The sequence below is a fragment of the Salvia splendens genome, chromosome 3 (assembly GCF_004379255.2).
Source record: "Salvia splendens isolate huo1 chromosome 3, SspV2, whole genome shotgun sequence".
In the NCBI taxonomy this organism is placed as follows: Eukaryota; Viridiplantae; Streptophyta; class Magnoliopsida; order Lamiales; family Lamiaceae; genus Salvia; species Salvia splendens.
Window position 1 is genome coordinate 39,626,352 of NC_056034.1, and position 27,845 is coordinate 39,654,196.

A 27,845-nucleotide genomic window follows, 5' to 3' on the forward strand; every position below is an offset into this window, starting at 1 on the left:
CCTCCGACCCAAATTACACAAGTCGTATTTCACTTTGAGTTGTCATAAGTTACTTGAAATCTTGAATCATTTCTCTTTATAATTGAAAATAAAACATTCAATTTTATTCTCTTCTACTTTAATCTTTCTTCTCTTTTCCATCTTTAATAGTATCTCTATCTATAAACATAAATTTCTTAAATTTTGTATTGAAAACCCTTAAATAATGTGGAAAGGAGGGAGTATATATGCACACACCCAAATGGCAACTCAACTAACTTTTCAGCTCCAAACCGAATCACCAATTCGTTAAAAATTTGGCATGTCTGCAGTGTACCACACAAAAACAAATAAATCCAAAAAAAAAAAATTGAACGGCAACGAATTTCGCAGCCAACAATAAAATAAGTTAAATAAAATAAAAAGGGGCGGGTTGTGATTCCTCCACGTATTTTCCGGCTTGCTGATTTAACTACTCACACTTTCAGCAATTTACCTAAAAAAACGCACAGCACACACTCAAATTTGCTCTTCATCACCTCTCCAATTCTTGTTTTCCTTGCTCCCCGATTTGAGTTGCAGCTGTGAAAGGTTTCCGCCATGGACGCGGCTGCACAGCTCGCCTCGCCGTATTCCTCCGCTGCCGCCTGGAATTGCAGGTCCAGAAATCACCGTTTTTTTCCGAGGATTCGGCGGAATGCCGTCGTGAGAGCCGTCGCCACCGAGCCTAAGCCGTCGGATACCAAGCCGCCCACTGCAGTTAATGGGACTGCTAAGCCGGCGCCTTTCAAGATGGTCAACGGCACATCAACTGTAGGTTTTTACTCCATTTTCTCCTCAATTTATCTCTTTCGTTTTCTGGAGATTTTTTGTCTTTCCACAAAATTGGCGTTCCTTTTTTATTTGGTAAAATTTGATCTTGCTGAGTGGTTGAAATCTTGTACTAACAATTAAGTTTTCAAATATCAATATTTGAATAAATCATTAGTGGTATAGATTGATAGAGGTTGAACTCGTCTATAGAGAAGATTTAGAAACCAAAAAGGTTAAAATGGATGTAATTTGATGCAATTCCTGCAACCTTTAGGAGAAGTTATATGCAGTTAATGCATTGAGGTAATGATTTTTGCCATTGGTTGGTTTGGAAATGGCAGAGAATGCAAGATGTTTCGCAGGAGATCAAAAGGGTGAGAGCGCAGATGGAGGAAAACGAGCAGTTGGCCAGTCTCATGAGAGGGCTTCGCGGCCAGAATCTGAAGGACTCTTTGTTTGCTGAGGATGATGTCAATCTCCGTCTAGTTGAGGTTTGTCGGATGAATTTGAAGATTATTTTCATTGCTACACTAAGTTTCCTCTCCCTCTCTCTCTCCACCCCTTCAAAAACTGATATTGAAATCACATTTATAGCAGAAAATTATTATTGACGATGACTATTGTAAGTTACTACTCTGCATAGTTAGTTAATCAACTTTCTGCACATTTATACAAGATATAAGGCTGCTACATACCTTCTTACTAGTAATAGTCATAATTCTAAGTTGCTAAACTGAATGTTCAAATAAATAGATCAATATATGAAAGGTTAATTTTCATGTAATTTGTTACTGATAATTCACAGAAAGTTCTAAATTTTCATTGAAGATATTCAAAATATATCCAAAGATTAATTTTGACCATATTGCTGGCGAAACTACTAGGTATAAATATTTATTTGTTGATACTACTGGGTTAGAAGGCTTCATTTAGCATGTAAATTGTAGACTTAGAGGGTTGCCGTTTTAATCTAGTGATTGAGCTTTTCAACTTCTTCAGGTTGATGAGGGTAGTGAATTTTTACCAATGGTGTATAATCCTGATACGATCGCTGCTTATTGGGGAAAAAGGCCACGTGCTGTTGCCACTCGTATTGTTCAGTTAACGTCTGTTGCTGGAGGCTTTCTCTCCCGTCTCCTCTGGGATCTAATAAACAATAAAATAAAGGAGGTAAGAAGACTCAATCCCGTTTCTGATTTTCAGATTACGAAGAAAGTGCATTCTTTTCTTCTTCAGGAATACAATGGAATGATATTCATAACTTGATTATCCTTCGCAATATTCAAATGTGCTACTACAGAAACTCTTTAAACTATTCTGATGTGCTTTCTCTTTCCATGCAGAATGAAGTCACCCGAGCTATTGAATTGAGGGAAATTGTTACATCTTTGGGTCCAGCATACATAAAACTTGGACAAGCATTGAGCATCCGACCTGATATATTATCACCTTCTGCTATGACTGAACTACAGAAGCTTTGTGATAAGGTGACATCTTATACTTGAGCTTCTGTAAATATAGCCCCTTCTGTTCTAATCGTGATACAGCTAGTTTATTTGGAAAGTTGTGCAAAGGAAAGCACTTTTGGACTCTCAATTCACTAATTCAGAAATTTCATCTTGTGTTCTTATACCATTAACAAATATATAATGCTGTGTTTTATATTTACTAGTTTACAGGGTTTTGATAGTTTTTAGCTGTGATCTGAGTTTAACTTCACCTTTGTATCAATTATTTGAACGACGTATGTTCGTCAACTTAGTCATAGAGGATATTAAGTGTATTTCAAATGCTCAAAATTCTACCTTAGCTTGCTTTACGAAGTGACTGATATTCAAGAGATAATATTTTAGCTAGTGTTATTTCTTTTTTCCATTCTTCAGTAACCAACCATCTAATCCATTATGTTTATAGGTCCCATCCTTTCCAGATGACATGGCAATGGCTCTTATTGAAGAAGAGCTCGGAGAGCCATGGTATAATATCTACTCCGAGCTTTCTCCTTCTCCTATTGCTGCTGGTAATCTCAAAGGATTTGAGCCTTTATTACTGATTTTGGTTCTTATTGTCTTGCTATGTTTGAATAACTGATAGTCTTATAATTTCTCTTCTTCTGGAAATCATTTGCAGCCTCTCTTGGCCAGGTCTACAAGGGCCGGCTAAAAGAAAATGGGGATCTTGTCGCTGTTAAAGTGCAGAGGCCTTTTGTTCTGGAGACTGTGACAATTGATCTGTTCATCATAAGAAACTTGGGTCTTTTCCTTAGAAAATTCCCTCAGGTACTAATTATACTTTTTTCCATTCTTATATTACCTTGAAATGAATAGTTGAGTCGTACCACAATTTCTTTCAGATCTCCGTAGATGTCGTGGGATTAGTTGACGAGTGGGCTGCTCGTTTCTTTGAAGAGCTGGATTACATTAATGAGGGGGAGAATGGAACAGTATTTGCTGAAATGATGAGGAAGGACCTTCCTCAGGTGATTTTTCTGCAATGGTTCAATTTTTTGGTGTAGCAAATCACATGACTATCCAACAATAGAGGAATTGCTTGGTGATTTCCATTTCTCTGATGGCGTTCTGCTTTATAGGTAGTTGTGCCAAAAACATACACTAAATACACGGCAAGGAAGGTTCTTACAACCCAGTGGATTGAAGGGGAGAAGCTGTCACAAAGTACTGAAAGTGATGTCGGAGAGCTGGTAAATGTTGGAGTTATATGCTACCTCAAGCAGGTAATTTATCATACCTTTTGAGTTTGTTGTAATAATCTTGACTGAAATATAGCACTCAACTATGTTGTCTACCTTCAAATGTCACCTATAAATGGGCAGAACTATTTGATTACGATATTCCATAGATGTACAACTATATAAACTCATCCAGAAATATATTACTATCTCCCCATGTTAACATCTACTGATGAAGACATGGTCTGTTCAATTAACTCTCTTATGAGGAACCTTTCTCATTTTAATTTGGATCTGCAGCTGCTTGACACCGGATTTTTCCATGCTGATCCACATCCGGGAAATCTAATCCGAACTCCTGATGGGAAGCTGGCAATACTGGATTTTGGTATGTACATGCAATATGTAGGAGAAATATACATTTAATAGGATAGCTTCCAACAACGTGCATAAACATAGACAATTTAACTTATACATTGCAGACTCTTTTATTTCTTCTGATATCATATCTTTCTGAAATAAAAATATTCTACAACATCTCGACACTTTGTAGTCTATTCACCAATATATTCTCCCATGTCATATGTATACGTAAATTTTTTATGCACTTTATTGACTGGCATAAAAAATTGCAGGCTTGGTCACTAAATTAACAGATGATCAGAAATTTGGGATGATTGAAGCTATTGCCCATCTAATCCATCGAGATTATGGCGCTATTGTAAAAGATTTTGTCAAACTTGGCTTTATTCCAGATGGGGTTAATTTAGATCCCATTCTGCCCGTGCTGGCCAAAGTTTTCGATCAGGCACTTGAGGGTGGGGGAGCCAAAAATATCAACTTTCAAGAATTAGCATCAGATTTAGCACAAATAACATTTGATTACCCTTTTAGAATACCACCTTACTTTGCACTTATAATTAGAGCAATTGGGGTGCTAGAGGGAATAGCTTTGGTGGGCAATCCCGAGTTTGCCATCGTGGATGAAGCTTATCCGTATATTGCACAGGTACATATCTACAATTGCCTGAAATATGCTATTACTATGATGCACTGTCCAAACCTAATATCTTGTGTCACCATTTCTTTAAAAAAATATTTATGCTTCAGTACCTATTACATGTATGCCATGAACATTTGCATTTTTATGCTACCTATATTGTTCTAAACTAGAATAGATTAACAGAATTTACTTCTTTTTGTGGATTTTTAGAGACTACTCACTGATGAATCCCCACGATTGAGATCGGCTCTACGCTACACAATATATGGAAAATCTGGAGTCTTTGATGCTGAAAGATTTATAGATGTGATGCAAGCTTTTGAGAATTTTATAGATGCTGCAAAGAGCGGAGGTGGGGAAGATTTGAATGGAGGAATGGCAGAACTTGGATTTCTACAACCTCAAACAAGTAGTTTGTTTCCTGCCTTTACGGGCAGTGCTTCTCAAACACAGCCGATCCAAACAAGAGCAGCCTTGGGATTTTTACTATCTGATAAAGGGAACTTTTTCCGAGAGTTTTTGCTAGACGAGGTAACATTTAGTTTTAAGGCACAAGACATTAGTAACTTGGTTCTCACGATTTAGTTCTTCAACCTCGGAAATTCCTAGATTAATATTTACTATAAATAGATTTATGCTTAGTCCAGTAATGTTATTGTTATCTTCTGTTAACAGATTGTTAAGGGTATTGATGCAATCTCAAGGGAACAGCTGGTGCAGATAATGGCTTTTCTTGGCATTAGAAATGTAACCCCAGTTTTTAGCTTGGTTCCTTCTCTGGGGCCTTTCCGGACAGCTGCACTACTTCCAACAATAACCGAGGAAGACAAAGTCATACTGAACAACGTTCAGAAAGTTGTCGAATTCTTAGCTGCTGGAACTGCAGCCTCATCCACTCAGGTAAATGTTATCTAACGACATATCCTACTTGACTGCTGCTTTCTAGAGCTAGTGATACTAATAATATTTAAAGAATTACATGATCAAACGAGCTATTACCAAAAGTACAACACCCTCTATCCGTGTCTAAATTTATGGAAAAACTACTCACGACATTATTCTGTATCTTCTGTAGGGTATAAATGTCCCACAAGTGGTCCAAGAGCTACTCCCTGTTTTGCCAGGACTCTCCGCAAAAGTGCTCCCTGAGTTGCTCAGCAGGCTGTCGTCACGGATACTAGCTCGTGTAGTCCGTGACACACTCTTGTAATCGCAAAACAATGTATTCACATTCAATTGCAGACAGATATAATACACACAGTAGTATCCCTCTCCTACGGCTCATAGATTATTCAGATTCGTAAGGAATGTAGAATTCTGTATGTATAGTCAACTTCAAAGAAGAAGAAAAAATGTATATTTACTCACCAGAATATAATACAAAAGCTGACATTATTTCCTCACTTCTCTGTTGAATCTTTCTTGTAACTCTCTCTTGAAGCAATGAGCTTGTTTAGTAAAAATGTCTGACATGTACCCGTTGCTGCTGCTCGTTTAATCAGTCCGCGATGAACTGCAACGAACGACGACGTGATGCCAAGGTATTTTCCTAGACCTCGTTGTCTAAATAATCACATGTATTCGCACATTTTGAACAAGTCACGAACTAGTACGATCAGAGGGCTCTAGATTGAGCTTTGCCAAATACATTTCAAAGAGGCAAACATAATGCTCGAAGCTCGGCTCGATGCCGTATCGTTGCACCATGTAGTATAAGTATGTACGGACCGTGTTGACTTCGCCTGTCTGCACGGAGGCGCTGAGAACCCCAGCAAACGTTATGGCATCTGGTTGAACATTCCTCCTCTCCATTTCTTCGAAAACGGCAATGGCTTCTTCAACCTGCCCGTGAACCCCTAGGCTCGAGATCATTGTGTTCCATGTTGCCACGCTCTTACTCTCCATCTCCATGAACACGCGCTTGGCATACTCCAAACTTCCGCATTTGCTATACATGTCGATGAGAGCCGTCCCCAGAAACACCCCAATCTCGAACCCGTTCTTGATGGCGTATTCGTGCACCCAACGGCCCAGTTTGAGGCTCTCCAGCTCGGCCGAGGCCGTCAGGAGGGCAACCAGCGTGTACTCGTTGGGGCTGACGTTATCACGCTGCATCTCCGTGTAGAGCTTGAACGCCATCTCCGGTTCGTCACTCTTGGCGTAGCCATTGATCATCGCCGTCCAAGAAACCACATTTCTTGTCGGCATTTTGTCGAAAACCTTCTGAGCAATATCCATTCTCCCGTTAAGCACAAGCCCTGCGATTACAGTTGTCCAGGAAACAACGCTTCTGTGCCGCATTTTGTCGAACAACTTGAGCGCGTCATCGACAGCCCCACATTTCATATACAAATCTATCAAAACGTTATCCAAATATACATCTCCAAGAAACCCAGATTTAACAGCAACCGCATAAACCTCCTTCGCCTTGTCGACGGAAGAAATCGCGAGGCACGCTTTCATAACAAACGGGAACGTGAATTTATCCACAGCAACGCCTCGGAAAACCATCAAATTATAAAATTGAATAGCACGATGCGGGAAATCGTTGAGGGTGTACGTTCTGATGAGCATATTCCAAACGAAAGTGGAGGGATTGTCGACGTGTTGGAACACTAGAGCTGCGTAATCCAGCTCCCGATAGGAAGAGCAGAGGCGAATCAATCTGGCGACGATTACTTGGTTGTGGTGGAGGGTGGTGCGGATGATTTTGGCGTGGATTTGCTTCACCTGTTTGAAATTGGCGCATTTTTGGAGCAATAGGAGGGCTTCTTGAGGAGAGAAAATTGACCTCGGCGTTGGCTGGAAGGTTCTTGCCGGTAAAACATCAAGAGTTCTCAGTGAATAGCATGGGTTCATTGAATCAATGTGGTTTCAAGGAATGAAGAAGCCGTGACAAATGGGTGGGAGAAAAGAATTCTCATAAAAAATAAGCTGCAATTAATTGCGAAGAATTCTCACAAAATAATGAATTTTAATACTGATAAATTACTTGGAGTAGTACTACAAAATAAGAATGACATTTGCTAAATAGTATTTTATTTTTTGATTATTCAACAATAAGAACATTTTAGATAAAATTTGATGTGCAAAACTAAATTTAAAATTTGTAGTTAAAATAAAATATAAATACATTTTGACAAATTTTAATTATATAATTTATAGTAATTCATTATATTTATTTATAATAAATGTAATTTTTTTTACTATTATATTATACTATTAGTACTATTAGGCGCCGTTCGGTTTGAGGGATGAAAGCTAAAGACTTATAGGCACCGTTCGATTTGAGGGATGAAAGCTAAATCTGTATCATCTTGACAAGACTCAATCTCAAGATTGTATTTGTATCACATATGGCGATTAGAATAGCTGCACCCCTCCAACAGAAATAATCTTGCTTCAAATTAACGTTTTGGACATTTTTATCCTCTACTTTGTTAGGAATTTGAACACTTTGCAGGGATTTTTCATAAGCCATTAGTGTTCTGAATTGTTTCTGTGATGAAAAAATAAAGCTCAAATCAAAACGAAGTCTAAACACTGCAACATCAAGTCACGAATTAAGAAAGAAACATCACAAACCTGAAAACTTTCAAATTCTATAAATTTGAGAATCAAATTTATATGGGTATAATGTTTGTTGTGAAAGCAACCGAAGACCACCTTAAAAATCTAACGCATGCATATATACTAAAGAATTTATTACAGGACCAATGTATTAAATTTCGGGTGTGGATTATTCGGATCAACCCGCAAATTTCACTCTGTCCGTGAGATGAGATGGCTATGGCATCCACATCGTCCATCTGTATAGCAACAGCAACCTTCATTGACGCACTATACTCTTCGTATAATTCCTTTCTTTCTGCACAATAAATGACACAAATCACACCGGATTGTCAGCTATCTTTCCTTCATAACATCAATTAATTGATTTACCCCTTCTCATTTTACATAATCTACCCCTATTTCTCTGTTAAATCCTCATTTCTCAACTACTCTCGTGGTCCGATCTCACCGAAATTTAGTGGTTCCTTATAATTACAAAATTCTTACACGGAACTATTTCGTGAGCTTTAACACAACCACTTGAATCAAGGTAATGCGATTTTCCTACAGTTTACTTCAATTGTTCTGATCCGTGCTTGCTTTCCTTATAGTAATTGGATATCTATTAATTCATGTTACTGTAATGATTGTATACTGTTTTTAATGCGATTTGTGAATGGTTCTGATTTTTGTTGATTAAAGTCATTGAACTACTGCGGAATATTGGGATTACGAAAAACATGATAAAAATTGGGGCTTTCTGGGAAATGGGAATGCTGTATTGTATTGCATCGTTGAACTTGGGTTATGCTTGGGCAGGTATTGGATTCCTTTTTTCTGGTGCTGATTTGATATGGGGGGATTTGGGCTGCTCTAGAAGAAATAGCAGATGCAATTGATGTTTGGGAGATTTATAGTAGTAATTGTTAAAATCTCTGTGGACATGATACAATGAAGTTATATGCATTTTCAAGTCGAATCCCTCATAGTTGATGCTGCATTGAAGTCTTGAATAATGAATAAACTAGATATTATACTGGTTATAGGATCTGAATTGAAGCTACATTTTACATGGATGATTCTCCACTTCTGTGGGTTTAAATTTTCTTTTGTGCAGTAATGAGTTTATGCAGACCTTTTCAACTCGATAGTATGTGTTTCTAGGTTTAAAGATAATTTATAGTTTCGATGCAAGTTTATATAAGACAAACAATTTAAGGGAGACGAGCTTTTATTCTTCCTAAATGGTCAATTGAACAATGAAAAGGCATCTCTGGAGTTGCTTGGCTTAAGTCGTTGCCACTTCCTTCCTTTTCAAACATTCTTTATTTTTCCTGACACTTCCCATGAAACAAATGAGTGTTGAATTTGGAGAGTAAGGGTCTGTTCAGTATGTTTGATATTGGTTCTTAAGAAATGAAACAAGATTAGAATTGCATGTGATGGGCCCACTTAATTACAACTTTTCTGTCATGTTCGGTGAGCAAGACTTGGGCTCTGTTTTGAGTTGGTGTCTTTTTAAAATTAATTTATTTTTTCTGTTTGTCATGTAAACTGACAAAAATGGCCCTAAAACATTTCTTAAATCTCGGTATTGGCAACACATGAACAGATTGGAACAATTGATGAAATTTCAGGGATTAAGACGTCATTTGGCCTTCATTTCTTGACACATTTTCCTATGTTGCTTCAATTACTACCTCCTTTGGAAGTTTTGAAAATCGCACATATATGCCCTCAACAGTGCGGGCCTGTGTTATTTATCGGGCCGTCCATAAATATGTCAATGAATCTGAACAACAGTTAATGAACATAAATAAACTCATTTATGCCTATAACTAGAAAAGTGAACTGGTAGTGTTTGTGAAGACTGGATTCTGGAAGAAGTTTCTTCAGCCTCCTCTGCCAATAACATTTCAAAAAAGTATTGCTTGGTTTATTGGACTAGGTTTTGGTACCTTTGCTTCATTCACCTTACTAGAAATAATTCCTTTCTTGGTGTTCAGGTAACTAAAGCCCCCACCTTCTTCAGATTCTGGTTTCGCTGCCTGTTCCTTCCTTTCTTTCATGGATGCACTAGGTTTTCTTTAATTTAAAGGAATTTCTTCTTCTTTGTTCTTTATTTTTATATATGGAGCAGATGTCTGAATTTGGTTCATCTCTATGTGCATGTCTGTTGATATGATAAAAGTTAGTAAAAATCAATAAACCACGTGACCTAGTAGTGGATCACTATAGCTGAGAGACCTTTAAGTGGATCGATTTTGCGGCTAGCCAAAGCACAAAAGAGTAAATGAAAAGGTGATCATAGATCCATTCGAAGTCTTCAAGGTGGCTAGATTTTGTGATTAAACAATGGTAACGTAGTTCCAGCTCCTTGTAATATTGAAATATGTGCTGTTTTTGTTTTGTTTAGAATTAGAGGTTCAAGAGGTATTTAGTTTCATCTTTTATTCTTCGACAGGCTGTGGTGCATTTGGTTTTATTGGAATAGTGGAACTTTGGATGATTGAGTTGGCTTTGCTAGTACCATAGCATACTTGTTCCAGAACTTCCAGTACACCGTTAGGCATGTCGGCTGTTGATATATCCAAATATGAACATAGTCCTGTCCATAAGGCCATCATTTTGAAGGATTATGCTGGTCTCAGGAGAATTATTGCGGGCCTTCCCAAACTTGCTGACCCGTCTGAGATACATACAGAATCGGTTTCAATTGCAGAAGAAGCTAAGGCTGAGGCAATAGCTGCTGTGATTGATCGACGTGATGTCCCTAGCCGAGAAACTCCACTTCATTTGGCTGTTAAATATCGTGATGAGATTGCGACGGAGATGCTTATGCTTGCTGGTGCAGATTGGAGCTTGCAGAATGATCAGGGTTGGAGTGCATTACAGGAAGCAGTCTGTAATAGAGAAGAAGGGATTGCGAGAATCATAGTCAGGCATTACCAGCCACTGGCCTGGGCGAAATGGTGCAGAAGGCTGCCTCGGTTGATTGGGACAATGCGAAGGATGAGAGATTTTTATATGGAAATCACATTTCACTTTGAGAGCTCAGTTATCCCTTTCATATCAAGAATTGCCCCTTCTGATACTTACAAAATTTGGAAGAGGGGTGCAAATTTAAGGGCTGATATGACTTTGGCTGGTTTTGATGGTTTCAGAATACAACGATCTGATCAGAGTATTCTTTTCCTTGGTGATGGCTCTGAGGATGGTCAAGTTCCTCCAGGTTCACTATGCATGATTTCACACAAAGACAAAGAGGTAATGAATGCTTTGGATGGTGCTGGTGCTCCAGCAGCTGATGCAGAAGTGCAGCAAGAAGTTACTGCAATGTCTCAGACCAATATATTCAGGCCTGGAATTGATGTGACTCAAGCAGTTCTTTTACCTCAAACAACATGGAGGAGAGTAGAGAAAACAGAAATGGTGGGACCTTGGAAAGCTAAAGTTTATGATATGCACAATGTGGTTGTTAGTATCAAATCAAGGAAGGTGCCAGGGGCCATGACAGATGACGAGTTATTTAGTTCTTCTTGCAATGAGAATGAAACAGAGAATGAGCTTGATGATGTCTTGACAGAGGAAGAAAGAAGGCAACTTGAGGTTGCTCTTAAGATGGACTCATCAGATTTGGGCAACGAAAATGGTGATGACATCATACCACACCGTCATAGTTGTTATGACCACAGGGATATATCCATCGAGGACATAGACAGTTGTAGGAATGGAGAAGTTAAGCAAGAAAAGAAAGGATGGTTCAATGGATGGAGGAGAAGGGAAAATAAGCCGGTCGATGAGAAAAAAGTTGCTCCCCCTAGAAGCTCTTTGTCTGTTGAAGATAAAGTTAGTGATTTTCTAGAGGACTCTCCTAGAAGTCAAAATAGGACAGGTAGGCACTCTGTCAAAGTGGTCGTGAAACGGGATGATCATCGGAGAGGAAAAGACTCTAAAGCTTCTTCATCAACAAGTACTGACAGTGGAACTCGAAGAAAGGATGCAAGTCGGGAAAATGAGTATAAAAAAGGTTTAAGGCCCGTTCTTTGGCTCTCTCCAGATTTTCCATTACGAACTGAAGAACTCTTACCACTGCTCGACATTTTAGCTAACAAGGTCAAAGCTATAAGACGATTAAGGGAGTTATTCACTACAAAACTACCAAAGGGGACCTTTCCTGTGAAGGTATGGTTCTTCCACAAGATCTTCCTTGAAATGATAGATATGCTTTATTGCATTCCCATTCATTTTTAATTTATATTTAGTATGACCCTTTTTGCTTATCTGTGTCATCTCTAATTTTCTACATTGAGGATCTGTAAATGAATAAGTGAAGATGGCTGGTTTAGAAGAGTGTTGTTAGCATAATTAGCCTTCTGTCTATTATGTGTTTGTTGCACCATCAGTCTTATTTTAACATTACCAAACAGCTTTGGTTTTGGCTTTGCTATTATTCATGGCTTGGGATTTCAGCCTTACGATTTACCCAAAGCATGGTTGTCGTCATGATTACAGCAAGACAGTGTTGATTTCCTGATATAATGCGAACTAAAGTCCCTCATGACATGCATATGCTGACAATTTGTACTATAATTATATTTTGAAAAATTGGAATTCACTTGAAAACCTAATTAGGCTTTGAGAGCTTTACTTTTGATGAATTTTGTGAAGCTCTTCTTATATTATTTTGCTGTGGTACACATATGAGAACATGAACTTCTACACTTCAATTCTTTACTTACAAGTAGTATTCTTCTGTTCAGATCTACAGGACAGCTTAATGAGGCATTTAGTAACTGTGATTCTCTATCATGTCCTCTTCACTTTTTTCTCTTTTTAACTAATTGCTGCTTATTTTCAGGTTGCTATTCCAGTAGTTCCTACTGTAAGAGTGATAGTTACATTTACAAAGTTTGAAGAGTTGCAGCCACTAGATGAGTTTTCAACTCCCCCTTCAAGTCCAACTGGTGTTGGCAAGGAGAGCCCTATGGTGCAATCTTCAAGTTCGTCTTGGTTCCAGTGGATAAAATCTCCATATCAACGGCCCAGTTCTTCTGCTGGTGGGTCTAGCTGCAGGATTGATAATCTTCAAGATCCTTTTGCAATTCCTTCCGAGTATTCATGGATCACCGCTGAAGCAAAGAAGAAAAAGATGCAGGAAAGGAGCAAATCTAAGAAATCGAAAATTCCAAAGTAGCCCTTCCTGACAATATCCCGGGATAGATCATCTTGCTGAAAGTCCAGTTCAGTTACTTAGACGGACAACAGATTGCATTGCATTGCATTGCATCGGGGTACGAATATCATCGTTGGCTGTTTTAATAGTTTGACTCTGTTATATCATTGTGGGGGGTTTATAGAAGTATGAATCTGTGATTCTTGTAACCATAAAGACCGATGTTTCATGTTTGGGCGGACAGTCTACCATTCTCATTTGGCACGACTTTTCGATCCATGAACTTTTCAGTTGAGCATCTTTACTAACAGATTGAAGGATATTGTATATTCGTTGAGTCTATCACTATCATTTCTTCCATGCAGTTTGAGAAATCAGTACTGTAATTGCTCTGTTTTTATTTAAAGAAAGTGAACAGCAGATTGTCGTTATTTGTTTCAATGGGATTTCAGTTTTCTATTTTAGTTGGTAGTTTATAATTAAGATCGGTAACAAAAAATTTTAAGCTTCAAATTTTAGTGAGAAATATGAATTAGAGTCTATTAATTTTGTGGTAAATATTATTAAATTTATAAATATATTAGACCGGTACAAAACATTGTTAGGACAGAATATCTGAACTGAATTTTACATTTTGGTGGAATTAATTTAGAAATTCAGGACTTGAGAATTTTATACCTTCATCATTGGATGGAACATTTACATGATTTCCCTACTCCTGCTAGCTCTCCTTCTTCGCTGTAAAAATGTTATAAAAATGTTAGTGATCATAATGTTTATATTCTATTTACGAAAACAAAATTACCCAAGAAGATATTTCAAGAGTAGGAAGAGAGAAAAATCGAGTACTCAAATCTATATTTTTTTTCGTAGTTATCAATTATAAGATCGGTGTTTTGAAGTTGTCAATCATAAATCTTGACATAAGTGATCACGATTGATGCTAATAATTGCTACTACTTTATGGGAGATTTTCACTGTAGTTTATACGTGTTGGTAATTAATTGAAAATCCCTTTAATTGTAAAAGTTATTGTGATAATGTAAAATATGTTGCTACCGTATATTCATAAATATGTAATGATTTTTTATGAGGTAAACATAAATATGTAATGATAAATGATAATATTGGCGAATTCTCACTTCATATTTTGACCACATTATAATATCTTAAATTCCAAAAAATAATACTACTACTCATTTGAGAAATGCAAATATGAACCCTTACATGCAATTACATTGTTGACAAAATCTATATATTAAAACTAATGAAAAATCAAACATCTAAAACAATTCGAATATATCATTCTAATTAATATACCACAAATATCGATGATCATATATATCGAATAAAAAAGAAAATTCGAAGATCCTAAAACTACTGTATAGTTTGCTAATTTATATACCAAATAGTTATATTTCACCCAACGTTCCATATTTTCACACCCCAATATTTTCAAATAAAATCGAGCTAGATGTACAAAATCATAATATTGTAATCTGATTCGTTTGATTATTGAAATTATTAAATCATAGAAGTAAACTGAAGTCACAAATTTTTTTTTTAAAAAAATACCTTGGTTCAAATTCTTGAACATGAGCAATGTCTTTGCCATGTGCATCAGACCAGCTAACTTTCCTGAATTCCACCATTGATGTAGATTTCTTGAGATTACTCTTAAGAGGGTGAGCTTCAATTTCAACACCTTTCGATGACTCCATGAATCCTTTCTCTCTACTTCCTCTTCTTCTTCCTCCTCTTCCTCCACCAACATTATAGGCCTCTTTTCGACCGTTCTCGTCTTCCTTGCTATCAGAGTTTCTTGATGGCACATAACATGAGCACACTAGAGAGCTGCACCTATTATGCGCCGGCGCCGCCAGGATCCAAGTTTTTTTTTTTGGACTGTAACTATAAATTCTTTGCTTAATTTTATGTAGCCTTGGTCATGGTTTTGATGAAGAAGGATATGGGAAGTGAAGTTTTAAAGGGCTCTTATGTATATAACATGCATGGTTTTGCTTCACAATAAAGATATATAGTGGGTTTGGTTGTTTATTTACCTAGACTTTGTGGTGGATCAATCCACTCATCATTGGAGTGAAGTATATTTGCAAGGGAAGGTGAAAGTTAGCTTAGATATATAGATAATAATACCACATGCTAGCTATTTCTTAGTGGACTTTTCGAATATCCAATATTCTTGATAACTTGTTATATTTTTGTTTGATTTACATCACAAGAGTGAGATTGGAGAAATTTATCAATAATAAGAATAAAAATAGTTAATCAAAGATATATTTATCAAGGAAGTTTGGATCATGAGTCTATTTGCATGATGGACAGTGTATTAGAATCAATCATCTTCTTTCCAATTTATATTCTTGGCGAACTTGGTGGGTATATAAAGTCTACTTAATTGTTCAAGGGCTCATCTAGTTATACCAAATAAAACTTAAGGCTCTTTAAAGAATTTTATCATTACGAAAACCATATAAAGTTACTTTCCCATTCAACTACTACATCTTAACTGATATTTTAAGATTATTCTTGTAATTGTATGATTTGTTCGAAATTCTTAGTTTACATGCAACTTTAGATCACTAGCTTAGTAGATATGGTTTGGTTATATTTTAAGATAATTCAACTATTTAGAAAACAGAAAATGAAGCGCGAAGATAATCATGGTATAGTGGAAAATAAAAATAGATGGGATTTTAGATTGAGTAATAACACACACTCATGCACTAAGTACTCATGCCTTGCGTCCACTATCATTTGTTTTCTCTTCCTTTTTGCTATTCACTCATTAATGAGGTGAATTTGGTAAAAGCAACCGAATATATATAAAATACTAACAGATAACACAAATAAAATATAGAGGAAATATTTTAGCATGCAATAAAGGTCATACCGTTATTACTTTATCTTTTCATAGAGTAGCAATTTCTAAATTCACATGCCCTACCGACTAGTCCAAGAAAATATAAATCAAAGTTCCTTTTCTTATTACGATTTACGAGTAATGAGTTTCTCAAAGCATAAATTCGGTTTGCATGTTTTTGATTGGATCATGAAATTTTGTTTAATTCGCAAAAAATAAGTACTACTACTAATTTGGAGAGCTGCCGACAGAATATCTAAAACACAAACAACTAAATGACGATGAATGCACACCTCAAATTAAATTATTGGCCTCAAAATGTTTCTAGTAAAGTTGGACTTTCAAGAGTTTAAACAGTTGTTTATATCTTGTGATACTATACTCCCCCATTTTTAGTCCTTTTTATTGAGCACCAATTTTAGTAAATATAGTGAAAAGGAAATTAAAAAAGTTGTGGAATATAAATCTCACTTTTATGTAGTAGTATTTTTTCACCCTTTTATATGGTAGTTGTGTAATAAAATATTAGTGAAATAAGTTAGTAGATTCTATATTCCCCTTATCATTTATGATAAAAAGTGAAAGTGAAAAATAAATGAGGGATGGAGAAAAATTACAAAAGTGGACAAAAAATGGAGGTTGGAGGAAGTATTTGTTACAGTGGCTGGAACATTTTCTTATGTTTGCCAATAGATCCAGTGTTATATTTTCTCTCTTGGTTTAATACATGATTAAATGTCTACATTGTTTAGATATCATTGTGTTGGTGATCTTGCTATTCATTTCTAACCTATAATGTGGGATTATAGGTTAAAGCTTGGCGACCAGATTTTTCGTTTTACTTGCACGTACTACTTAAGTTAATGGTTGTTGCTAAGGTGACTCTTCTTTGTACTCGTGCCTTCGAGTTTGCTGCTTTTACTTCACCCGCGAGCGTTGGGTGTTAAAGTGTTGCGTTTGTTTTTTCTTATAGTTCGATCTTGTTGATTTAAGTGCCTGTGTTGCTTTCGTCAAGATTTTGTGTTTTTTTTATAGGTTTTTGCTTCATAAGCTGAATTATCTTTTGATTAGCTCATCCATTTTATATGTGGTTCGCATCTTTATATCATCGAAAAAACTATGTAGCTCGACCAATAATTGATGTTGCAGGCTTGCAGCCCAAAAAATTGAGTTGCCTTATAGGTAAACTTTTAGTATGTGGCGCTAATTAGTATAGACGATATAGCGTTTGAGGTGATTAGCATGACAATATCATCTTTGGCCCAATAAACATAAATTTCACAACGAAAAATATAATTTATTAGTTAAAACTGTAATAAATCATATTATCTGCTTAAAATCCCCGTATGCACCCCATACATGTAAGTAAGACCATTATATTCTTTGGTCTTTTATTTTTCTTTTCTGATTTTCATATTTCTATTACATTTATAAATGATTTTACTTTTATAAAGTGAAACTTAAAAAGTTAGAAAAAGTACCACGCGCGCGTGTGCAATATTGATATAAAGTTTTGTATTCATAATAGTGTGCCACAATAATGTTGTCTCTATATCATCTCAATATTAATATTTGCATGATGAGTAGAATAACATTGACAACTTCATTATACGTGCCAGTTATTAAATTTGATTCGCACACATGCTACTAAGTCTAATGTCATAATCGAATCTAGACTATATATTTTATAATTTAGGTTTTATTACTATACATTAACTAAAACTTAACAATTTATAAGAAAATCATTTTACATGTAATTTTATGAGCTATCAATCATAATATAACAATCAAGTGATCAATTAATTACAAATAATAGAAAGGCAAAATGTGTCGATTAGGCAATATAACAGAATATATTCTCCACTTTTGTGCTTTGATTTATTTACCAAGCACAAATTTATATGATGGTGGACAATATGTCTATATTGGTTCAAAACCAATTGGGCCGGCCCAGTAAACCATCTCAATCTACTAGAAGTTTACAGTTCGGCCCAGTATGTTCGACCCAGTCATATGAGATTTTCAGTTTTGCAAAACAAACAAACAAACAACGGTTCCTCTCGCAAAGGGGCCAAGCTGAATCAATCGTCTTCGCCGCCGTGGCGCCATCGCCGACCGTCTCCCACCTAATTCCAAGCGTTTCCGTTCTACAGTCTCCGCGTCGCTCACTATCGCCACTCTCCTCTCATTCATTCTTCACAGGAAGCAGACAATTCAAAACCTGCTTTTGCCTATTGACCATTTTAAGCGGCCACAAGCTCTCACAAAACCCTACTAATCCTCCTAAATCTTTGCATTTTCAATTTCATTCCTTACGCGCACATATTCATCTCTGATTCAGCCAAATCAAACTTTCAACAAAAATGATACGGTATGGGGTTTTCTTTCGTTTTCAGTAAAATCATAAAAATGAAGTCCTTACAATTACTCATTTTTTATTGATGCTTTTGGATTTTGTTGTCTTGTGCTGTGTGAATTGAGCTGTAATTGGATGAAAATTAATTGCAGTAGTATATATATTTGCACTTTTTTGCATTATAACTTTATGTGTGGAAAGCGTTTTTCCATTTTGCTTGATTGTAAAACGGGCTAAATATGTTGCGGATTCGCACTTTTCAGGATGGAGCTTCATCGATTATGCTTTGATGCTTGTGTCTATATCTATTTAATATACACGTTTAAATGCTTTGAATAGGAGGAATCGAAATGATTTGTAGTGGGGTGTGGGAGTTTTATTTGATTTTGTTATGATCCCATTCAAATGATAATATTTATGGCTCTTTGTCAAATTTAATCTGTGATATTGATGAATGATAATGCATTTCGTACTGAGTATAAAGAAAATAGAGAAGGAACGAGAGAACTATCTGATGCTAAAATATTTTTAGAGAGAAGAGAGAAACGGTAGTAAGAAACCAGACTAGGATTAAAGTTGCACTATTTGTCAATTGCTTAAATAGCCGACTTATACAATTAACATTTGCACCTAATTGCTGATAACTTGCCTAAATTCCAATGTTCTTGGAGCTGCTTCTCCGTAAACTATTTTTGATAAAAAAAATGTGGACAGTGACACACTGCATGTTTCGATAATGGAGTGATAAAAGTATCCCAAGAATCTTTTTCTTTCGTTTGCTCATGCTTTTGGCTTTAAATGGTGGTGGGGTGTATATTGAGATTGAGCTTGTTGGTATGCTGGACTTTCATTACTTCTTGATATATGATCGTAAACATGAAGTATAATTTTTGTTAATTTTGAAGCAGGACATGTACAAGACAATGGGCTTTCCACAGGCATGTCTGGAAATCGGCAAATAGAACGTTATCCAGTGGCGCAGAAGCCAAGTTCCCTGGTGCACCCATTGAACAAGTTAGTAGGATAGTGAATCTACTATATAAGTTTATGTTCTGTCTTTTTTACTTTGCTATCGTTACTTTGGTATTTTCTTGCTATTTAGCGTTTGCTTCCTTTTGGTGATAATGAATCCTTGTCTATCATCACATCTGCCTTTCCTTGTCAGAGCTATGGGATATCTTTATAATATGACTCTCTGACTTTCTTTTTATACCCCTTGAGACTGATATATTGGTCGTGTGGCAGAAATAAGATATTTGGTTGCTCCACATAAAGAAAAAGAGTGCAGTTCTAGAGATATCAGATACAGTACTTCCTGATTTTATACAACAATATAAGAGAATTAGTACTTATTTTTGGAATATAATGCAAATGAGTTTGCCTTGTCTGAAAATGGAAGAATTATGACCAGTAAGATACTTAACTGGGGGGAAGAATTTGCAATGTTTAGCTCTTTAGTCCATACTGAACTCTCCAACATAACCAGAGAAATAGAATCAGAAAAGTGATTCCTTGTAGCAGGGTGATTAATGCAGGATAATTCTGATGTTCTTTTGGTATCTCCTGAATATTCAGTAACCACACTTTATTTTTCCTGATGGTCTGCATGATTATTTGGCTCATAATTTTTTTAATTATTATACCTAGGGATCAGCAGACAAACAAAGATCTGAAAGCAATCTTCCTGTGCATGATGTTGCTATTGTTGGAGGTGGCATGGTTGGCATGGCTCTGGCTTGCTCTTTAGGTAAGTGTTTTTTCTTATAACCTTGTGGAACAAATTATATGGAGTATGTTACACAGTTCAACTTATTTTCGGAACCTTATCTATAACAATTTCTCTGATGATATATCCGTATTCTAAATTTCTAAGTCAAATTGTTGAATATATTATTCTAAATCAGTGATTTGGACACTGTGAACTTAACTGAGTGTGTGCAAAGTCATGTATGGGTTTTGTTACTTATCACCTATCGCCAAATGCGTACACTACTAGACGTACATGAGGAGAAATAGAGCTACAGAACCTGTGTACACGTAGGATGACGCATAAAGATATTCTACCTAAAATTTCTTAATCCTCTCTGCATGGTGATGCAATGTAGTAAAACATAAATTACTGAAAATCTTTCTTGCCTAATTTTGACAGGAAATTCATCTTTATACTTATCGCGTAGTGGAAATTGAAAGTGGGTAACACAAGATTAATGTAATATGTTTGCAGCAAAGCTACCATTGACAAACCATCTGAACGTTGCCATCATTGATAGCAATCCAGCACTACAAAGAGGTCAATCTATCAAGAAAGAGGCTCCCCCAGATCCGAGAGTTAGTACTGTCACCCCAGCAACTAGAGCTCTCTTTCAAGGTATTTGATATCAATTCCATGAATAATCATTAAATTAAGAAAAAAATCTTGGCTGATTAGGGGTCATGATTTGAATTGATTAGAAATAAACTAGGAATTGATTGTTACAATTACGGCAAGTTTTGTGGGATACTCCTATATATTCTATGAGAGAATTTGAGTCATATATTGAAGAGAGATCATTTGTAATCGGTGCAAACCGTAGGCCTCTTCACAAATATACAATTTCTATTAAAGCCCATTAACCAAATGGGGTGCAGTACTGGTTGAATGAGTTGAAAAGCTTAATTTCAAGGATTATGCAAGCATGATAACTGTTCATCTGTTCCTTTTAGATGTTGGTGCGTGGAAATATGTGGAAGAGCATAGGCATGCTTACTTTGATAAGATGCAGGTAACAATACTTGAAAGCTTGTGATTTTGGGGGTATTATTTGTTTGTACCTCTCATACCTTATTAGTTAGGTGGTAAGTAACTATTTTCATTTTGTTTTTTATTAGACGTGGAGAATCCTAATGTTCATAAACTACTCGTAGCTATAAATAGGTCCCACACTTGGTTTTAAAACAACTTAAATCTACATTTTTTGTATCCTTGCAGGTTTGGGATTATACTGGTCTTGGCTATACAAAATACCATGCAAGAGATGTGAATAAAGAAGTACTAGGGTAAGAGTGAAACTGCACTTTGATTCCTTTCATAATCCTACACAATGTTGTCAAAGCAGTATAGCGGTTCATGGCGGTTCACCCGAAAAATGCCACAGGGATATAGCGTATCGGTATGGCGGGATATAGCGGTCATTAATTAAATATATAAAATAATATTTATATATTCATATATAATTCAAAAAATTAGAAAATAATAAAAATATAACATTAAAAACTCTAAAAACATGTAATAAAGCATAAAATAGAAAACAATTATATAAAAGTCTAGCAATTAAAGTCTTTAGTTCAAGTGTTCAACAAAACATAAAACCATGATAAGCTCAATAGACATCAATCATCAAGCTCAACATAGTCTTCTAGCTCATCATCATCACTATCATCGACATCATTTCATCTTCATCCTCCATTGCTTCATCCTCTTGATCTCCACTTACACTATCCTCAAATTCTTCCCCTTCCGATTCTTCATCTACAAGCGCAAGCCTTTTCCTTTTCCCTTTCCCTTTTCTAGGTATGATAGGTTCTTTTTTTCTTAGAAACTCTAAGACAACTTGAACTAGATGTAGAAGATTCTTTCCTCTTCTTTGACCTAGTATATGTCCTAGGCTCTCCAACACCCGAAGCCTTATACACCATGTTCCAATCAAGTGTATCATCGTCATCATGAACCAAATGATTACCACCATCAATATCATCATCATCATCATCATCCAACTCCCCAACTAGCCACTCATTGCACTCATCAATATCATCGAGAATAATAGGATCAAATTCATCGGTTGCACTAAGCTTGTTCCTATCATGCAATTTTTGGTTATATTTCACATAAACCAAATCTTGCATCCTCTTATGCTCGAGCATATTTCTCTTTTTTGTATGAATCTACAAAATAAATATAATTAATCACATAATTGTTATTTATAAATATTATTAGAAACTAAATCACTATAAGTACATTAAGTAATCTTTAAAAAAAAGTACATTAAGTAGTAAAGTACTAACCTGCTCAAAGACACTCCAATTGCGCTCACAACCGGAAGCGCTACATGTCAAACTTAAGATTTTGATTGCAAACTTCTGCAAAAGCCTAGTGTCTTTCCCAAACATAGACCACCAAGTAGCTACACAATCATATATGTTTCCAAATTAGAAAATAGAATTCAAAAATTTTTAAGGACTAAGTTTAAAGTTTCTCACCGGGATGTACAATCTTCCTTTGCCGTTGCGCAGCCTCGGTACCAAAGAAGTCGCCTGCAGCGTTTGTGTACACATTCAACTGTTGAAGCACCCTATCTTCCTCTGCTTTTGATGTCGCCAATCGATTAATACATGCATATAACCCTTTAGTCTCCACACTATCAAAGTTCAACTCCCTGTTATCATAGAAGATGCTTGGATTCAGAAAGTATCCAGCTGGAAGGTGCTCGGCTGCTGTAGGTGGCGGCGGCGGCGGCGCGAGGGTGGCGGCGGCGCGGGGGTGGCGGCGTCAAGTGGCTGGGCGGTGGCTGAGTCACTGAGTGGGGATGATTGTGAATAGGAGGGGCTGTAGGGTGCAGATTGTGAATAGGAGAGGCTGTATGGCTGGGCGGTGGCTGAGTCACTGAGTGGGACTGGAGGGTGCTGGCGGGTGCTGGCTAGGCTGCAACAGGCGGGGGCAGCGGGACAGTGGCGGCGGCGCGACGGTGGGTGGCAGATTGTGGAAGGACTGAAGGAGTAGAGATGAAAAGCGGCAGATTGGGGTTGTGGAATTAGGTTTTAGAATTATTGGGGTTAGAATTATTGGGGTGGGCTGATTGGGCCTATGCAAAATTAAATTAAAAAATAAAAAGCCTAATAAAAGTCAAAATTAGCACCAAAAAGTCAAAATTGGGCTAAAATACCGCTATTGCGGGATATGGTAGCGCTATGGCGCCGCCACGGGTATGGCGGCCGCCACAGAAAAATGCTACATATCGGTGTGGCGATAGCGTTTTCATTAAAAACTGATATGCTATAGCGCAATATCCCCGCTATAGCCGCTATTTGACAACATTGATCCTACAGTAATATCTTGCCTATTTGGATTTTATGTAGGTGCGTGGTGGAGAATAAAGTGCTTCTTAAATCTCTGTTATCATGCCTCCAGGTACTTAGATGCTAGAATATTGCATTTCAGTTTCTGGAAGGAAGCTTACTCTAACAAATCTTCTATCAATTTTTTCCCAACTGGTTAAGTTTTCTTTAATGTTTGCGAGAAAAAAATAGGTTGAAATTAATGAATCAAATTAAACTAACCCATTGTGTCATCATTGTTTGATATTTAGCTAACAGAGCTCAATACATGATTAATATTTCTATCTTAACCATTCTCTTTGTTACATCACTGTGTAATCTCCCTTTCCGCTTCTGAGCTAGCATTTCATATTCTGTATGTTTGAAGTTTGAACACTCCCAATGTTTTTAATTATCTTATTATCTATCCTCACTAATCGAAATGTTTCTCAACCAGCAGTTTCCTTTTATTGATTTGTATTCACTCCCATGGATTATAGAATCCAATAATGATCTGTTTGATTGGTGGTCATTTTAATTTTCACCAGTTGACACGATATTTTAACTTGAGATTGGAGTTTATTACTTTAAGTTCATTGGTCTCTCCTTGGAGTGGATGGTAGGCACGATTTTGCTCACTCTGTACACTTTTTGACTGATAAGTTATAATGTATTTTCATATCACCCCCTCCCCCCCCAAACAAAAAGATAAAGTAGAAATATAAAAGGTTTTGTAGCTTTTTCAGTATATACTGGATTGAATTGATAATACTAGTAGGTGTTTGTTTTCTATTTTTCATACATGTGTTTTTTTATTATGATTCCAATCACTTTTCTGATCACATGTATCCTCTTACCAATCACTTTTTCTTGTACTGTTTTGATGAAGCCTTATCATTTGCTGTCTTATAATGCAGATTGTATTTAATGATGTCATCATTCTCTGTTGATGTTATGCTTGTGACAGGATTCAGGTTCCCAGCATAAACTATACCCTCTCAGATTAAGCTCAATGCACTTGGAACCAGCTTCTGCATCAAGCCATCATGGATCTTTAGCGAAACTGGAACTTAGTGATGGGAATAGTTTGTATGCAAAACTAGTGGTAAATGTTTTGTATAGTCAATGTAAAACTGCTTGCTTGCATAAATATACATATTTCTATTCCTGTTATGCTCAAAAGCAGTTAAATTAGATTTGTGGTGTTGTGCTTCATATAGCTGTTCTCCATTGTGCTTACTTCAGGTCGGAGCAGATGGGTCCAAATCACGTGTCAAGGAGTTGGCTGGAATAAGCTCAACTGGATGGAAGTATTCTCAAAATGCAGTTATATGTACCGTGGAGCACATGGAGGAAAACCGATGTGCTTGGCAAAGATTTCTCCCTAATGGTCCAATTGCCCTTCTCCCAGTAGGAGACAAGTTCAGCAATATCGTTTGGACAATGGACCCTGAAGAGTCGTTAAATCGCAAATCAATGTCTGAGGTTGATTTTGTGAAAGAAGTAAACCGAGCTCTGGACAGTGGCTATGGTCCTCGTCCAAAATCTCAATCGTCGGGGGGTGCATCTCCATTCTCTTGGTTAACTGCCAAAAAAGCAGTATCAGCCTATGATTATTTTGAAATCCCACCAAGGATCACCAAACTAGCCTCTGAAAGAATGGTGTTCCCCTTGTCTCTTAAGCATGCAAACACTTATGCCACGAAACGCGTGGCTCTTATTGGTGATGCTGCACACACTGTTCATCCTTTGGCCGGTCAAGGAGTTAATATGGGATTTGGAGATGCGTTCTCTCTCTCAAACGTTATTGCTGAAGGCATTGCAGTTGGATCTAATATCGGTGAGGTAAGCCCGTATTCTTACTCAGTTCCAACTCCAGTGATGAGACTTTTTCTTATGAGTTGTTTGTGGTTTGCCCGTTCGAGAGCATATTTTGATCAGTGGGGATGCCACCTAACCAAAATGGTTGTTGATTCTGAAATTGATGCTTGATATCCAGTTTAGGGGATAGAAATCCGTCATAAGTGCTCAGAATCAACTCATTTTCTCGTTGTGTTCATGAGCTATTTTGTTCTCCGGCTTGGTTTCCTAATGCCCATATATGTCCCTCAGGTGTCGTTGCTGAGAAGATATGAATCGGATAGGAAACCTGCGAACCTAACAATGATGGCGATCCTAGACGGCTTTCAAAAGGCGTACTCTGTTGATCTCGGACCATTAAACGTGTTGCGTGCCGCTGCATTCCAAGGAGTACAGAATCTTTCACCGCTAAAGAGACACATCATATCTTACGCCTCAGGTGAGCAGAGATTTCCAATTTTTTCATGAGCTTTCAAGTGCCAAATAAATCTTAGATTCTTTTTATATCTGGGTAGTGCATAATGTGAAGTTCTAATAAAAACCTTCTACTTTCACTTAGTTGGGGTTATGTCCATCCGTTAGAAAAATATTTAAAGTTTTACCTATTTATATCAAATCCTATATTTCGAGCTTTTACCTATATATATGAACTGTGATATAATTGATAAATTTTGTAGGTTGTGTTAGATTTGATTAAATTGCTAACAATTCGATCACTAAATTGTTTTTTCATTATATCTTTATTATTAGCACGTCTGCAGATGTTTCAAAACTAGCGTACATATCATGTAATGGTATGAATACTAACCAAATACTCTATTAGCCCCGCAAAAGTATACCCTCTTTTCTTTTTAGTTTGTTCTATAAGAGTATGCAATTTCTAATTATAGAATGTATTTTCTCTCTACTCATTCTTTATTAATAATACTTTAATTTTTTTTCTGTCTTTCTCCTAGTTTACCAATTGTGCATTAAAATTCATGTCCAACCAACTATTATGGGACAGAAAAGCATATTAAATCATACAAATATCATTCACATTCCAGATTTGGAAAATACTAAGGCCATGTTTGGTTGCCAGGATTCTGTCTGGGAAAGTAATCTTATTTCTTAAATTTTAAAATCCTGTGTTTGTTTCCGTTTTTAATCAAACTGTGAAAGTAATCAAAATCCTGAAACAAATAAATTTAGTACTACTTTTCAAGATTATGAATCCTAACTTTTCTTATGTATTCTTTTTCCCAGTTTTAGGATTCTTACATATTTAATGTAATATAGTACGGTTTATTATCATCATCATCATCTATTACAATGTTTTAAAATAATTTAAAAGTAAAAATCATACTTAATTTTAGGATAATAAATAATTATAATTCAAATTATCATAATTATAACTATATTATTAATATTTATTTTTATAATAATAATAATAATTTATTAAATAATTAAATATAATTATAATAATATAATAATATAATAATTATTAATTTATAAATTAGTAATTAACAATAAAATTGTTATGAAATTTTAAATTATAAAATTTATTCAATTAAAAATTAAGTAAATATAATGATAATAATAATAATCTTATTTATTATTATATTATTATATATTATGATGTACTCCCTCCGTCCTCTAATAGGAGTGGCTCTTTGACCGGGCACGAGTTTTAAGAAATGTAGAGAAAAGTTGGTTGAAAAAGTTAGTGGAATGTGAGACCCACATTTTTATATTGGTTTTATAATAAAATGTGAGTGGAGTGAGTTAGTGGAATGTAGGGCCTACTACCATTTATGGTAAAAATGAAGAGTGACTCTTAACGGGGGGACGTCCCAAAATGGAAATTAGCTACTCTTATTCGAGGACGGAGGGAGTATAATGCATATTTAAACTATCCATCGTAATAATAAATAAAATAATATAATTATTATCATTTGTAATTAATAATTTATTAAATAATATGTATTATTATTTTTTATAAATAAAAAATGATAAGTATATTTTTAGTTTAGTGTTTAAATCAAATATATACTTTCAAATCTTGATATTTTCCAAACACGAGAAAGTAAAGTTATTAGAAATCATATTCCCGGGATTCATTTTCCCAGGAATCATTTTCCTTGCTAACTTTACTTTTCCGCCAACCAAACATGGCCCAAGTGTTAAAATCAAATTTACATGGTGAACTTCGGAACTCCGCTATTGATAGTGCATCGACCGACGTCAATGATTTTGGATGGAGTCTCTCAAAATAATCAAAGAAAGTGAAGAGAAAAATAAGTTGAAAAGAGAAATAAGTTGACAAAAGAGAAAAATAAATAGAAAGTGAAATATATTGAAGGTTATTTTTGTGCAAAAATTAACTACTCTATTTGTTCAGTATATTTGTCCTACTGAAGATGATTCACTTTTCTTTTTAGTTTGTCTGATGATCCATTATTAAAAATTGAAACACTTTTATTT

General features: G+C 36.0%; 5 protein-coding genes and 1 long non-coding RNA gene across 10 annotated transcripts; 3 read left to right on the forward strand and 3 right to left on the reverse strand.

Annotated features, from left to right (window-relative positions):
• Positions 1-428: 428 nt before the first annotated feature.
• LOC121796002 (uncharacterized protein sll0005) lies at positions 429-5,887 on the forward strand. Its single transcript, XM_042194689.1, has 13 exons — positions 429-792; positions 1,134-1,283; positions 1,792-1,962; positions 2,136-2,279; positions 2,707-2,812; positions 2,923-3,071; positions 3,146-3,271; positions 3,383-3,526; positions 3,782-3,869; positions 4,117-4,490; positions 4,695-5,015; positions 5,160-5,384; positions 5,560-5,887. The coding sequence occupies exons 1-13, from the start codon at positions 580-582 to the stop codon at positions 5,692-5,694; spliced, it is 2,346 nt and encodes a 781-aa protein (XP_042050623.1). The 5' UTR covers positions 429-579; the 3' UTR covers positions 5,695-5,887.
• LOC121796003 (pentatricopeptide repeat-containing protein At3g26630, chloroplastic-like) lies at positions 5,819-7,413 on the reverse strand. Its single transcript, XM_042194691.1, has one exon. The coding sequence runs from the start codon at positions 7,341-7,343 to the stop codon at positions 6,084-6,086; it is 1,260 nt and encodes a 419-aa protein (XP_042050625.1). The 5' UTR covers positions 7,344-7,413; the 3' UTR covers positions 5,819-6,083.
• An 814-nt stretch (positions 7,414-8,227) lies between these two features.
• Positions 8,228-13,576, forward strand: LOC121796004 (ankyrin repeat domain-containing protein 13C-like). 3 transcript variants are annotated; one of them, XM_042194692.1, is made up of 5 exons: positions 8,228-8,586; positions 10,043-10,116; positions 10,228-10,394; positions 10,501-12,221; positions 12,898-13,576. In XM_042194692.1, the coding sequence occupies exons 4-5, from the start codon at positions 10,608-10,610 to the stop codon at positions 13,231-13,233; spliced, it is 1,950 nt and encodes a 649-aa protein (XP_042050626.1). In that variant the 5' UTR covers positions 8,228-8,586; positions 10,043-10,116; positions 10,228-10,394; positions 10,501-10,607; the 3' UTR covers positions 13,234-13,576. The 3 variants fall into 3 exon arrangements, with proteins under 3 accessions (XP_042050626.1, XP_042050628.1, XP_042050627.1); XM_042194694.1 differs by lacking the exon at positions 10,043-10,116; XM_042194693.1 differs by lacking the exons at positions 10,043-10,116; positions 10,228-10,394.
• A 168-nt stretch (positions 13,577-13,744) lies between these two features.
• Positions 13,745-15,240, reverse strand: LOC121796005. Its single transcript, XR_006049684.1, has 2 exons — positions 14,788-15,240; positions 13,745-13,950 (listed from the first exon to the last, which is right to left on the reverse strand). It is a non-coding gene; the product is annotated as an uncharacterized LOC121796005 (long non-coding RNA).
• A 2,882-nt stretch (positions 15,241-18,122) lies between these two features.
• Positions 18,123-26,128, forward strand: LOC121796006 (ubiquinone biosynthesis monooxygenase COQ6, mitochondrial-like). 3 transcript variants are annotated; one of them, XM_042194695.1, is made up of 10 exons: positions 18,123-18,467; positions 19,358-19,466; positions 20,100-20,199; positions 20,677-20,820; positions 21,156-21,214; positions 21,421-21,488; positions 23,565-23,616; positions 24,490-24,627; positions 24,768-25,367; positions 25,635-26,128. In XM_042194695.1, the coding sequence occupies exons 1-10, from the start codon at positions 18,460-18,462 to the stop codon at positions 25,848-25,850; spliced, it is 1,494 nt and encodes a 497-aa protein (XP_042050629.1). In that variant the 5' UTR covers positions 18,123-18,459; the 3' UTR covers positions 25,851-26,128. The 3 variants fall into 3 exon arrangements, with proteins under 3 accessions (XP_042050629.1, XP_042050630.1, XP_042050631.1); XM_042194696.1 differs by having other exon boundaries at positions 19,361-19,466; XM_042194697.1 differs by lacking the exon at positions 18,123-18,467 and having other exon boundaries at positions 19,427-19,466; positions 20,602-20,820.
• On the reverse strand, positions 21,722-23,534 carry LOC121796008. The gene is made up of 2 exons (XM_042194698.1): positions 22,494-23,534; positions 21,722-22,373 (listed from the first exon to the last, which is right to left on the reverse strand). Exons 1-2 carry the CDS (start codon positions 22,596-22,598, stop codon positions 21,999-22,001), a joined length of 480 nt encoding a protein of 159 aa, XP_042050632.1. The 5' UTR covers positions 22,599-23,534; the 3' UTR covers positions 21,722-21,998.
• Positions 26,129-27,845: the final 1,717 nt, after the last annotated feature.